This window comes from Agelaius phoeniceus, chromosome 6, assembly GCF_051311805.1.
Source record: "Agelaius phoeniceus isolate bAgePho1 chromosome 6, bAgePho1.hap1, whole genome shotgun sequence".
In the NCBI taxonomy this organism is placed as follows: domain Eukaryota; kingdom Metazoa; phylum Chordata; class Aves; order Passeriformes; family Icteridae; genus Agelaius; species Agelaius phoeniceus.
The window spans coordinates 31,459,716-31,473,980 of NC_135270.1; the positions used below are offsets into that span (position 1 = coordinate 31,459,716).

General features: G+C 36.9%; 1 protein-coding gene across 25 annotated transcripts in view; it reads right to left on the reverse strand.

The window, feature by feature from the left end:
* The window catches only part of GPHN (gephyrin), a 270,825-nt gene that overhangs the window by 22,868 nt on the left and 233,692 nt on the right, over positions 1-14,265 (reverse strand). For all 25 annotated transcript variants that reach the window (XM_054634366.2, XM_077180341.1, XM_077180337.1 and 22 more), the window contains 4 exons: positions 10,354-10,473; positions 7,894-7,952; positions 7,553-7,706; positions 5,590-5,711 (listed from right to left, as the gene is read on the reverse strand). In XM_054634366.2, the coding sequence (XP_054490341.1) occupies positions 5,590-5,711; positions 7,553-7,706; positions 7,894-7,952; positions 10,354-10,473 (455 nt within the window). The remainder of the gene's footprint in view (positions 1-5,589; positions 5,712-7,552; positions 7,707-7,893; positions 7,953-10,353; positions 10,474-14,265) is intronic.

Genomic DNA, 14,265 nt, shown 5'->3' on the forward strand with positions numbered 1-14,265 from the left:
GATACTACTACTACTAATTTGGTTCACAGTATATTTGCTTTTACCCAAGCTGGCATTAAGCTGGAGCAGGGAGAGACCAGGATTCTGTGCCTGGATTTTGCCCATAACTCATATTCTAACTCGTATGATGATATATATCAGGCTGATTTTGCATGAGAAATTTTGGAGTTGGAGCAGTTTCTTCCCTCTCCTCCCTCCACTCCAGATGTTCCACCAATATTATAACAGTAGTAATTACATGCAAGCCTCACAAATACAAAAGATTTAAACCTTTTTTTGGGATGACAAACTTAAAATTGAAGCTGACTAAATCCTTCAGTAAGATTTCAGTAGCTATCTATCAAAGCTTTTATTTTAGGGATATCACAGAATAATGCTGTTACAACAGCAAGGGTGATTTTTAATAGGTTTACCTGTCATTTAGGAGCTCTATGTCTAATAGTATGTCAAAAAGGAAAGGTAAACAAATAAGAAACTAAACACTTCCCATGTAGAAAAGCTCTCATAAACTGCTGATTTAATAACTATTCAGATAAATCTTTCAAGCAAGTGATGAAATAATATGAATTTCCTGAACTTTTCTCCTAAAGAGAGTGTCTCTTCACTGTGAAATCACAGACTCATAAATGAAAATGCTGTAGGAAGCAACTAAATATTATACATGCCTCTGATAAAAATGATAAGGGAATTAGAAAATAGGGAAAAGAATGCAGAGAAGGGGGAAATGCACTCAGGTAAACAAAGGTAAAAGCAGAGGAAATTGAATTCATTACATACATGATCACAATTCCTTAGCAAACCTAATAAGTCTTTCATAGAAGAAAAGCTGTCAAAACTGAAGATGACTTTGTAAAACAGAGGACCATACTGCAGCAGATTTTGCTAGGGCTAAATTTTACACTTTAAACAATGGAATACAAAGAACAACACAAATGAAATAATCAGACACCAAAATATCCTGACAATTAGACTTCTACAGATCAGATCAGAAATGCAACTTATTTTTATCATTGGTTTCCAAAAAAAAAAAAATTCATAAACTATAAGATAAGCAACGCAAATGAAAGCCTTTTTAACTTGGTCTTGTTATTAGGAGGCAACATTGAAAAGTATGTTGGAATACCAACTTTAACTGGCCAGTTGTTTTTTTAATTTTTAGCAAGTGTCAGTGAGATTCAGACAAGAAATGTAAGACACAACAGTAACAACAATATCAGAAGGGTTCTTCCTTTCCTTAGTTTTGCATTTGTTTCTTGTGTTTGCAGTAGTTCTGGAAATGGATTTATCTTCCATTTCTACTCAGAGATGTGTGCTTTTGAAACAGCTTGGCTTTTACGTGCTAAGAACACAAATAGAGAAAATTTTGGCTTCTGGCCAGACCTAACTTCAGCTGTATCACATTCCCAGGTCTGTTCCTTTCTCCTATTGCTTTCTTCTAGGATTTCAACTGTAAACTTTATCTATAGGTTTTGGAATGGCTGTTTTTTATTTTGAATATTGTGTGATATATACAATTTATGAGAACAGAAATGATGGTGACAATGTCAGAAATCATTAAAATACTCCCAAAAGAAATATAATATTGGTTTAAAATGAAAGTGCAGCTTTAGCCTAAGTCAGACTTGAGTGGTCAGTTCAAAATGTAACTTCATGTATGATTAATATGCAAAGGCATTTTAAAAATGCTTCTAACTACTCTTCAGAAACCCAGACATTCAGTGTGCTTCCCCATCTTTTTACACTGTGTTTACATGTATCACAATCCTGGGCTTTAAAGCAGCTGGACAAGCTATTTTTTTACCTAAACACCTCTGAGTGATTTGTATGCTGAAATTATATATAGGAACAACCTCTAAATTTGTCTTTGCAAATAATACTCTAAAATTTTTTTATGCTTGAATATTAGAACTGCAAATATGATTGAAGAGGATTCACATGGTTGTTAGAAACCTGACCCATTACAGGAATTGTAATACTCAACTGTGCTCCCTATTAGCTTCTGTCTCCCACTCCATTAGTGCTTATGGTGCACAGGAAGTGATACTCCCAGTAAAATGAAGCAAAATTTACCCCATGAAATTTGTTTTGAAAAAAGGAAATAGGAAAACAACCATCTAAATCTAAAGTATGGGGAGGAAGAAATATATAGCATGATACATTAAAAAAATAAAAAGTACAAGTTTTCAACTTTTCCATCTGAAAAGTATGTTTGCCAGTATTTTTACTACACCAGTAGATATTGCAGGCATATAAAATCTTCCTGTTTTTCAATGTCTGGATACATATTATACACACAAAATACACATATATATGAGCACACACAAACACACATAATCTATGGTTTAACTTCAGTAAACCATAAAACAGACACTGAAGGCTTGTTCCTCTCTTCTACAAACATGCTAACTCAAGTGTCATAATTGCACCCTTTGTAACATCTTTCTGCTAAGTCTCCTGCATTTGTTCAAGTGCCACAGTACTCCACCAAATCAGTCATGTTAGTCCAAAAATATGTACTGAAATATTTGTATGGGCAACACTCTGTTAGCTTTATTACGTTATGAAATAACACCGTACTTCTTATCAAACTGATTTACACAGTCAGAGTTTCCCTTTGAGTGAAACAGAACTGCTGGTGCATTTTGCTGTAAAGATAAGGATTGGGCATGTGAGTGTGGAAGATGGCAGAAGACTTGCTAGGACTGAATCCTGATATCTGGTGCAGAAGATTCTTAGCTAAGTCAACAGTGCTGAATTATTCTTTCAAAAGTTACTGCAAAGTACACTCTGTGATTGGAGGCTCATTATTTCTATTCTATGAGCTAAAGTAACTACCTCTGCAGAAGCTGCTTTGTTAGCATGAAACAGAAAAAAGCAGAAAACCAAACATTTAAAAAGAACTGTTACTACCTTTGCCAAGGTAATGCTATCTCAAGACTCAGAGATCATTTTAGTAGCTAAGATTCAAAAGAATCCACCTCTCACATAACAGAAAGCAAAGCTGCAGGCACTTCCTTAGACTGATATATTTGTTTGTTGCCTGGTGTTCAGCTAGCATCTGACAAGTAAAAACAGGTCATAAAATACATTTGTAAAAAATATAGAAAAGCAAAAAAAGTTCTCTTGGGCCTTAAATCTCCCTCACTGCAAGAAAGACATTCCAAAGAAGAACAATGAAGCTGTTGAAGGATCTGGGCCACACGTCTGATGAAGAGTGTCTGAGGGACCTGGAATTGTTCAGCCTGGAGAAAAAGAGGTGCAGAGGAGACCTTATCACTCTCTACAGCCACCTGAAAGGAGGGTATAGCCAGGTGGGGATCAGTCTCTTCTCTCAAGTAACTTGTGATAGGATGAGAGGAAATGGCCTCAAGTTGCAGCATGGGAGATTTAGATTGGATATCAGGAAAAATTTCTTCTCTGAAAGGTCCTTCAAGCATTGGAACAGGCTGTCCAGGGAAGGGTTGGAGTTTCCACCCCTGGAGGTATTTAAAAGACATGTAGGTGTGGCACCTGGGGACCTGGTTTAGTTGTGGACTTGGCAATGCTGGTTGGACTTCATGATCCTAAAGTCTTTTCCAACTTAAATGATTCTATGATTCTAAAGCTGTTTGCTGTTTATTACTGAGAGCTTTCAAAATTATTTATCTTCACAGACTCTCCATGCCTAGGAGGTCACAGAAACAATTCCTGAAGGCAATGGAGTACATAGCTACAGCTTTGCACAATGACCTTAAGTTAAACTTTTTTAACCTTTTTAAACTTTTGATAGTGTTCACTTTACAGCAAAGTTGAGACTATAGCTATTTGATTAGGACAAAGCCATAAAGAACAAACAAGCTTTACACTCCTTTTTTTTCAGAGGGGACTACCAGGGAAAGCATCTTTTCCACTGCATAAAGCCATTGGTAACACAGGATGTAAGATGCCATTGACAATAATGTTGGTAACAGTAGCTGTTACTTTTGCTCCTGCAGCTGGTAAAAAGTTCCACTTACAGTATTTTGCTGAAGAAAACCCCTGACAATCCCTTTACACAGAGATGACTCCCAGGAGGTAAGAGATTTTTTGTGGCTGTTTTCTTTTTTCTTAGCTACACAAATATAGAACCTGATCTCTGGATATAATACTTTCATTTGAAAACTTCTCTACTTGTATTACAGTTTAAAAAGGTCCTTATAATATGGAAAGCTCCAGTGATCCTGGAGCAATTTATCTATCTCATTTAGATACCACTCCTGGAAAGAACAGCCTCATGAGTTTAGACTCTGTATGGCATCACCACCTGAAACTGGAAGCATTCATGGGCAGGAGGGCTGGGTATCTCTTGCTGGTTGGAAATGCAGTGGTGTTTTGCTAGGTTACAGAAGCAAAAAAGGATACTTGGATGCAGTGAGAGTATCCAGAAGGGTTTACCTTCCCTAAGATCACAACTGTGATGTCACATTCCCTGTATGAGTACTTCAAACTCAACTGCATTTCCTGCAGCCACCATGCAAGTTGGTTTAATTATTGCAAAACCATGCAGGGGCTGGCCCATTCATACACTTTCTGTCAAGCTAGTCATGTTTTGTATTGAATACTGCTTTAGGGAAGACTGGGTTTGAAATTACCTGCTCTGTAATAGTAACCTGGTTGGATTCCCTTTTAGTCCCTGACTGGGACCTTGTCATCTGCTTATCTGCTTTTTTTTTTTTTTTTTATTTTTACTTTTAATTACCCACTGGGATGACCTGAACAACTCCCTGTCAAACCAAGCCCATCAGTTGGTTTGATACCCCAACTGAAAAGTAAGAAAGACCTTTCAAAGCCTCCAGGTCGCAATACATTGAGGAAATACATTATGCTGAGAAATTCAGGCCATGGATAGCAGTCACTGCCCAGTCTTGGGAAGGACAGAAAGCTGAACACTTCAATCACTTATCCCAGAGCTCTCAAGAGATGTCACTTCACTACCACTGGGAAACAAGGAGTAATCACTGTCAAATGAACAGAAAGACTGATCAGTAGGGTGCTACTCTGGGGCAATCAAAGTAAAGACCATTAAAGTTAAAAAAAAATAAAAAATTCTTCCACATATTTCTGGAAATGACGACCAATATGCAGCAGTGGGTCCTTCTTCAAAAGAGAATTACTCAGAATATGACAAAATTGTATCATCTAAATCAATTTTGGCATGGAAAATAAACTCTGAGAGAAACTTTCCTTCTCCCTTTATTTGACCAGAAAAAAGGGTAGCTGCTGTAGAATTGTCTCCCCTTATGTGTTTTAAGTATAGTGCTTGGAAGGATACTGCAACAAAAAATTCAATTTGCAACAGGAAATAGATTATCTGTTTCAACAAACAGAATGCAAAACAAATTAAACACCATTAAATACTATTTTTTTTCAAAATATTTGTCCTAATATTAAAATAGATTTATTTCTTGCTATAATGAAAAGGATGAAATACTTTCTCCAAGATGTTCCTTGTCACAACACTGTGACATTTGTAATGAGTGACATTTTCTCTGGTATTTCTTTTTCCCATGGATGCCATGAAGTGCATCACATGAATATGAAGTGACATCTTTACTAACATGTGGTACTTACTTATCACCCACAATTCCCAGGTTAATTGTTGGATAGCCATGCTCTTGGATTGTAGCTAGCAGAGTTGAACGGTTACTGTCCCGAATCTTGCCTGGCAAGAGGTCATCCTCAGGATTCAGCAGCTATAAAACCAGAAACACTCAGTCAGTCTCCTTGGAACACTGTGCTTTACACAAGTCAAGCGAGAATTATTTCTTCAGGTTGGACAGGATATTTTTAGACACATATCAGGAAACATATGTATAAAGTGATTAAGTGAATTTAAATTAATAAGATATGCAATGTGCTTGTTTAGTCCAATCCTCCACATTGTTTAGTTTGTTTCTACTGGTTCATGTCTGCAAAACATTCTTACTCCTTATGAGTACATGGCTTCTAATCTCAGACATTAGCAATCAAACAAAACACTTTCAAGTTTTCACGTTATTCTTCCTCTTTAAATGATTCTAAGGGAACCTCATTGATGTTGTTAACCAGATTTAAAGGCATTAATGAGCATTTTGAATTTCCTTGTCTGCTCACCAAAAAAGATATCTTAAATACAACAGTCTGCATTGGATCAATGAACAGAAGCCTTATGCTTAGTTCTTATATCAATTACTGTTTTGGATTAAGAACTTTCTCTTAAGATAGCCTGTTGTGGCAATTACCTCACATGTGTCGTGTATTTTGGAAGCTAAACTACAAAACATACATATATAAATGTATGTTTTATATATATTAGAAATTCTAATGTAGAGCACAAAAGACAATACAATATTGACAAGAGGTAAATAATACTACTACTAATAAGAACTTATCTGTCAAAATCACAGCATTAGGTAGTAAGGTAAGAATAATGAGAAGTGGAGCATGGGTAAATTTTATGCTTTGGCTTGCAGCTCTGTTTCTGTGAAGATTGTCATAGGATGTTAAAGAATGTTTTAGCATTTTATAAAAGAGAATGTCTACATCAGTAAAGGACCCTTTAATGACATGCAAGAATCTTCAATCTTGCATGTGGAAGCTACCAGTCAGAAAATCACCACCTGTAATCCTTGTAGCTCTATGGATTTATTCCTCAGTTAGTGGTTTGGTTCCTGCATGCCACACCCTGTTTATGTTACGAAATCTGGCAATAATCTGTACCCCAGATGACAAAATTCAACCCATGAAAAGTTTTCAAAGTCTTTCAAAATTGAACATATTCAAGCTGCATGAGAATACAGCTACTGAGTTAATATTTGAGGCTGGATTTCAAAAAGTTTGTCTTAAAGGACAGTCAAAACTTCATGCTGTCTTAAGCCACATATCTCATCCCACATGTTCTTTAGATTTTGCTCTTCCTATTCTTTGTCCTGTTGCTGGAAGAAGTAAGAGGGCACAGTTGCTGGCCTGGGTCAACACACAATGTATGTAAAGTTAGTAAATTAAGTTAATCTTAAACCTGATTTTTCTGATGTAGTTAAAGCAATTATAAAGCTGGTCTGCAGTTCTACCAACAGGAGAGTGTCTGGATTTCAACATGTGCTACTATAAGAAAGAATATTGAGGCACAATACTGCAACAAGGCATTTGGTAGAACTATTGAGTTTTCCAAGTCAGTTTGTCTGCCATTTGTGTTATAGACATAGAGGATGTTTCTTAAAATAAATTACTCTTCAGTCATGACTGGCAACATGAATTACAACCCCAACTACCCCACAGGTTCTTCCTTGCTGGCAGGAGGAAAACAGTTGGCACATGGTTGGATACATTACCAAAATTTTGGCAAAGAGAGTGTGAGACCTGTGAGAAAGCCCCTAAGGGAGAAAACACAAGCAGATTATTATGGGTTGATGCCTCACAGAAATAGCTCATGTCAGCATGAGTTGCTGTCAAAAGTGAGTCTGCTTGGGAGTAGGGTGGAAGTCACTAATCCAAAACATTGCCTCAAAAAAAAAGACAGTATTTCAGACTATAATTCTAAACAAACTTTTCTTACCTCATTCCCTGTTGACATTACTGCAACCACTGGAAATTTGTTAACTTCTACTTCAGTTACTCCAACAGTTGCTAGGAGACCAATCTCAGATGGACCCATGTGGGTTCCTTTAGCCAGCACACATTCACCTCTTTTAATGTCATGTCCTATGGGTCTGAAAATCAGGACAGAAAAACAACATGAAAGAAAAATAGGATGAGATCCAAAGTACCTTTCCTTCACTGGTCCTGCTCCAGTCTTAGTCTGACTGTCAAACTGTCAGTACTACTCATGATTAAAAAATTACTTTGAAATTCATCAGACCTTCAATTCCTAACAGAGATATTTTAATAAATACAGACCTGATATCTTGGCCTGGCCGAGCTTGCACCAGGATTCGAACTTCTAGTTCTTCAGTGCCCTACAAACACAAGCACATCACATATGGTCAGCTGAACTATTCAAATAAGATTAATGTTTAATTTCTCAGAAGTCTACACAGCACTCATTACACTGAGACATTATGGCTTAAGCATCATGTTGTTCTCCTGATTTGTTTGTAAAGGTTGTAACACAATGTGTGCTAAAACTGAAAAGCACTTTAAGAAATGCTCTTTATGATGAGCTCACTCGGGGAGGACCAGCACTGAATATGTAGTTTTAGCTTCCCCTTTTTTTTTTTTAATGATACCTGTGTTTATATAGATTTCCTGTTTACCTCTTGATCTGATATACTGAGTGGATTCTTTCTACTCCTCTCAGCCAACTTGATCTGGTCAAACCATTTCAAAGATGGCACTTCAAACAGACCATTAGTCTGGCAGACATTACATTAGCAGAAAGGTGGAAAGAAGCTGTGTGCTGCAGCTGTTTCAGGATTCTCATGTAGATTCCTGTAGTGGATACTCCTACTTGAGAGCCTTGTATGAATCAGAAAGGGGCTCATTCACCTTGTTTATTTACTGTGAACAAGAGACAGTGGCCTGAAGAGTCTGATGCATTTCCTTGCTCAGAATGTCAATGGTTTGGTGATTCATTCAATGCCAATAAATGGTACATGACCTCTATCATTACTATTTAAATTTAAGCCCTGCAAATGGGTTGATGATATATACACTCAGTTTTGAGATAGTGCCAGCCTGTCAGTACCACTAAATCTAAACTTGGACTAGAAAAAATTCTGGTTTTACATTATGATGTAGTGCTTATATTTGCAATGTGGTAGTCCTCTGAAGATGAGATGGGCAATGGCCACAAAAACTTGCTCAGTAAGGCTAATGGAATTGATTAAAAAGCAGTGAAGGCAATGGTGTATTTTGCAGGAAGACATAATCTATACATATACATCTGTAACCTCAAAGCAGGATTGGTAATTTCAATAATTTCCCTGCTAGGAAGAAGGACATCTTCAACAGCTTGCTGAGTTCATTAGATGTAAAAGTCTATGCATTTAATAAGATTAATAAGGCATGAGAAAGGATCCTGAGAGTGAGTTTCAGTTTTTGCAGACTTTATCAGTTTTGAACACTAGAATTCATCTGCTTATACCCCAGCTGCAATTACAATGTTGACACTGAGCTATGGTGAAGTGCAACAGCTTGTCAGAACAGCAGCAGTGGAGCAAAGGCTGATCTGAGCACAGAACCATACACACAGTTCATTCCAAAGCTGAACTTGGAAGTTGTGTCAATAAGAGACACATCTTCTCGCCTTGAAGTCTCTCAGATGACAGCAAACATGATGATTGTGCCTTGAAATCACAGCTGGGATTCAGAAGCAAACACAGCAACACAAAGGAACTCTAAGATGGACTCTTTGGAATAAAGTTGTTTACAGAGAGCTCCTCTGCTTCATAAAAAGCACATTTCATATGTTGAGACAATGGTGCATACAGAATTAGTACTACAGTATTCATATTTTTTCTGTGGTTTTTTTTTTTCTGTGTTTTCTTTCTGTGTTCTTATTTGCAGCACCTGTAAGGTAGTCCACTATTATGATGTAAAGGGAGGCTGGAAAATCTGTTCAAAAACAGGTTTATGCCTACAATCTGGAGGATTATGCACCTTATCCATTTATTGGTTTTCAGAGGTCCTAAATTCTGTAATGTTCTCATTTTAAAGGAGCACAAATGTCTTTTAAAAATCTTAGTTGTAGTTTAAAAAACCATTTACTTCCTCTGTTTCATAACAAAACCTCTTTTCCTAAACAGATTCACTGGAAGGCATTTGTATAAGAAGTATTCTCCAAAATCCAACAAATTCTCCTTTGCTGAAACAAGACCAACTCTGATAATACAGAACTGTCCTTATAGCACAGTTTAAAGCAATCCAAGTCCTCCCATAGATTTTGCAGCACTTAAAACAGAAGTGCAGAAAATCTTATTCAGCTTTAATTACATCAGCAGTAATACACCGTATTATTCTAAGATCATAATGTAATTTAAAAAAATATTCCCCTTCTTATCTGGTGAGATTTCCACTAGCCTGTGTTTTAAAATGTAATTACAGTAGGCAATTGAATTGGACTGTGGGCATGGATTTCCAAGAGGCATCTGCCTTTCACTCCAATCATGCTCCCAAACATTTTAGAGTCAGTGCTCAACAATTTTGATGAAAAATCAGTCAGAACAGGAAGGTCTGTGGTACTGTTATCACAGCCTGAAAAAGTGAGAATTGCCACTAGGAACTGATGCAAAACCCCTCAAACTTCTCAGATTACTGAAGCGCTTTTCTGTATGACTGACTTCCATATTACAGGATTGTATCATGTGCCATTTGCTGCCACACACAAAAGAAAAATGAGTTTTTTAACTTGTGACTCACATCATCTGATTCCCTGATGAGCTCTGTATCTTCCACCTGCACCACTGCATCAGCACCACATGGAATTGGAGCACCAGTTGTAACTCGCATTACCTGACCAGGCATCACAGTCTGAGTTGGCTGAAAAATAAAAAATCAGAAATTAATCTCTTTTTGAAAAAAAAAAAAATCAAGCCACTGGAACTTTATGCAAGTAATCTATCTGAAAGACCAGAATTCTTATTTGCTGCATGACTTTTGATATATTGTGAGCAATATCAACAGGTAGAATAAACTCCAATTCATACCTGGCTTTATTTATATGGCCACATATTAGGTGGCTTCAGGTTTTTCTCCTCATATTTCTATCCCATGAACAACTTTCAGAAGAAGGAATATACTAATACTCAGAAAAATGTTTGGCAGAGAAAAATAACTGGCTTAAAAATTTAACTGTTAGATGGAAACTTCCATGAACAAAAATCTAGCAGGTCTCAGTACATAAATATTTTTGCAGAGCACTCTGGCTGCCAGGGCTGAAATTGCTTTGGTTGGATTTTTGTTCTGTTTTACCAGCACACTATTTATGAAAAGCCAACATATAATAGTAATGTAACCAACTGCTTAATTTTTAGGCACATTTCTTAACACTGAGACAGCTCAATACTAGTTCACAGACAATATCTATTGAGGGTCAATTTAGAATTGCCTAAAATTGATAATATTCTACAATTCTATAAAGTCACAGGACATTATAAAGTTTCAGCAGAAGCAGTACAAAGAACAGAAAAATATCCGAACAACATGATAAAACAAATTATATGGTTTTAATAACACTTCTCACCAGGCAGACTATTTTAATAAACATTTGTCAAAATCAAGGTAAAACTGTAATTTGGCCATAACTACTTAAGAAATAAATAACCAAAAAAAAATCCTAAAAAATGAAACTAAAGGAAGCTGATATGATGACTGAGATGTCATTGCTGGCTCCTCCCAGCACGGCAGGAAGCCTGGCCTATCTAGGTTTCAGCGTTATAAGTGAACATGTGCTACACAGAGATCTATGCAGCTGTGATCAGAGTAAATACTCTGTACGTGCCACACGTAAAACTCATGTGCACATTGATTCTAAACTCCATATGCAGTGCTGGAATTCATCCAGGACTTCTCTAACTGTAATTAGCACACATTTGGCAGCAGCCCACAGGCTGCAGGCAGTACCTCCCAGGACTGCTACCTGCTCCTGCCCAGCAGGAATTTACTCCATGACTTCTGCCGGGGCTGACAGACACCACCAAACTCTAGACCAGTGGTCAGCACTTCAGCTGCATAAAGCTCTTTGCCTTGCCCATTCTTCTAGTCCACTTCAGCACTGTCATAACCTCTGAAAGGTGAGTTTTACTTTTAAATGTGTGTGTTTCACACATTTGGTACAGAAGCCATAGGAATAGGGTGGGATGGTTTTTATCTGGCTTACCACAGCATCACAGTGACCTTTGTATTCCAAGAAATAACTGAGCCTAGAACTGACTGAATCTTAACCCTTTTCTGCAGGTAATGGAAATCTAATATCCTTGGAGATGAGAAAAAATAAACCCCCACTTGCCATATGTCACAGTTAGTGTATTTTTAGGGCAAGATTCATGCTATCATGTAAGTATCTAAACCAGATGACATTAAAAAAAACTTAAGGAAATGGCATTTATTCCTCACCCCAGACTATACAAGGAATTGTGGATGGATAGCTGGAACACTGCCATTTGTACTAAAGCTGCTTAAAAGGGAAAATAATGCTATCTAGTGTGTAATTTTGATTTTTATGAAAAGAAATGTTACAAAAGGCAAAGCTTACACCTTGGATTATTGCATATCATTGTAGATATAATCTAAAGATACATTACAAATAGATAATATTGTTTTGAACTTAGTAAGTATTGCTGGCTTAAATTTCAGAGGAATATATTGCATAAAAAAATTCTGCCTATTAAAATGCATCACAAAGAATACAAAATATCTACTACTGCCACAAATCACAGCCTATGGTGATAAAATGTGCTGTAACTAACCATATTTTTGGAGTTTATTGTTAGATGAGTTAATTTTTGAGATGCAATGATGCGATACATTTAAACAAATTCATGATACAATTGCTTTTAGAACTGGTCATGTTGCTCATAAATTTAATTTCATTTTTGTCTGCTGAGAATTTGATCAGATTAACTTTATGAACAAAAGTCAACCATTAGATTTATTTGTGAATCTCCAGGGCTGTGTTCCTCTATGATAGATTTTTTGGAGATAAAGAAATGATTGCTTCTCAGAAAACATGTTTTCTCAGAAAACATATTAATGTGCAAAAATTTCACAGAAGCTCTTGTAAAGGCCTTTGAGATCTCACTTTTACCTGCAATGGGGCAATACTGGTTTCTGTCCTTTGCCTTCATTACTGATAACCTACTCAATTTTAGTCACTGAATAAAACCCAGAAATAATTTACTAAGCACAACCTCTATTGCAGGCAATTTCTCCTGCACATGATTATCCCTCTCCTGTGTCATTTAGAATGATCCATGCTCCTGTAAAAAGGCACAAGTTAATGGAATAGTGGAAAATGCCTGCTTTTCATTCTAACATTGTAGCTGGTTAGTTCTAGTTCCTCTTACAAACACCTTTAGGAAGTCTTGCAGGAAATGCTATGGTCTGTATGAGTCTACAGGAGGAAAACCATTTTTCCTATGCTGAGTGTTCTACACATAGGCCATTGTGGATGGTTCATGACCAGTAATCTCAAGTGTGCCCTAACCTTCCCAAAGCAGGGTGATGCCTGAAAGCTTTCCCTGATATACAAAAAAAGGTTAACATAAACATGACCATCTGTAAATGGAAATCAGAAAACGTACAAATTAAAAATTGACACAGAAATGTCCAACTTGGCTATATGGCCTTCCTGCAATTCTCAGTCCCATTTTCTTCCTTGGTACTAGCATTTATGTAACCTTTTTCCCTACAGGAGGAGCCAAATCTAAATCTATTCTGAACTCCCTGCTGTGAATCATTCTGTTAATTGGTCTGTAACATGAAAAGCAGAATGTTGCTGCTGAGAGTGACTGAAGGGTGAAATGAGACTGAGGAGCCTTCCAAGGCTATAAATAATTTCTTGGGAAGGAGATGAACCTTAAGATGTGTTTGCTCCAGAAAAAAACTTTGACCAATTATTCTGAGGTCAACAGCCTTGTTTTTCTAACTTGCCATTGGTATTTTCAGAAATAGCCTCTCTCTGCATGCCTGCTTCCCACCCAGTTTTTGCTCCTTGCCAGAGAGCCTTCCTATTCCCCGTAATCTGGGAGGACAGACTGTCCCTGTAGAGACATTAGTGAGCTCTTGAACTTTGTTGGAGGGAAGCAGCTTCCATTTGCCCTTTTATCTTTTGTACAAACCTGCTGAACTGATTAGGACACTGAAACACTTCAGACCTCTAATGGGAAGTAGTCCCCATTAGAGACAACTTCAGCAATACTGCTTTTAAGCAACACTGTGCTGTGATATTTAACTAGCAAAATTATAATATTGATGACAGGGGAATAGTGATAGGAGTGAAAATTCAGTGGGTTGCTCTGCTGGTTCTTGCTATTTTATGGTGATCATAAAAAGGCTTGTAAAAATAGTTGTCTTTGAATCTTTTGGATTCTGGACCAATGCTTGAAAATGCAGTCAGGAGGGCTAAAAATACAAGGCAGGTTAAAAAAACTGCTGAATTAACTTGCCTTTGTTTTTTTAGAATTGAAAGTAATTTAACATATTTTTTGCAACTGATCCACTAATCCAAGTTCACATGAATATCAATACTGAGAAGATGTCTATTATACCACAGTATAGTTCATGATGATGGATGGGACCTAAAGCAAAAGTAATTTTTACAGCTCTTCCTGA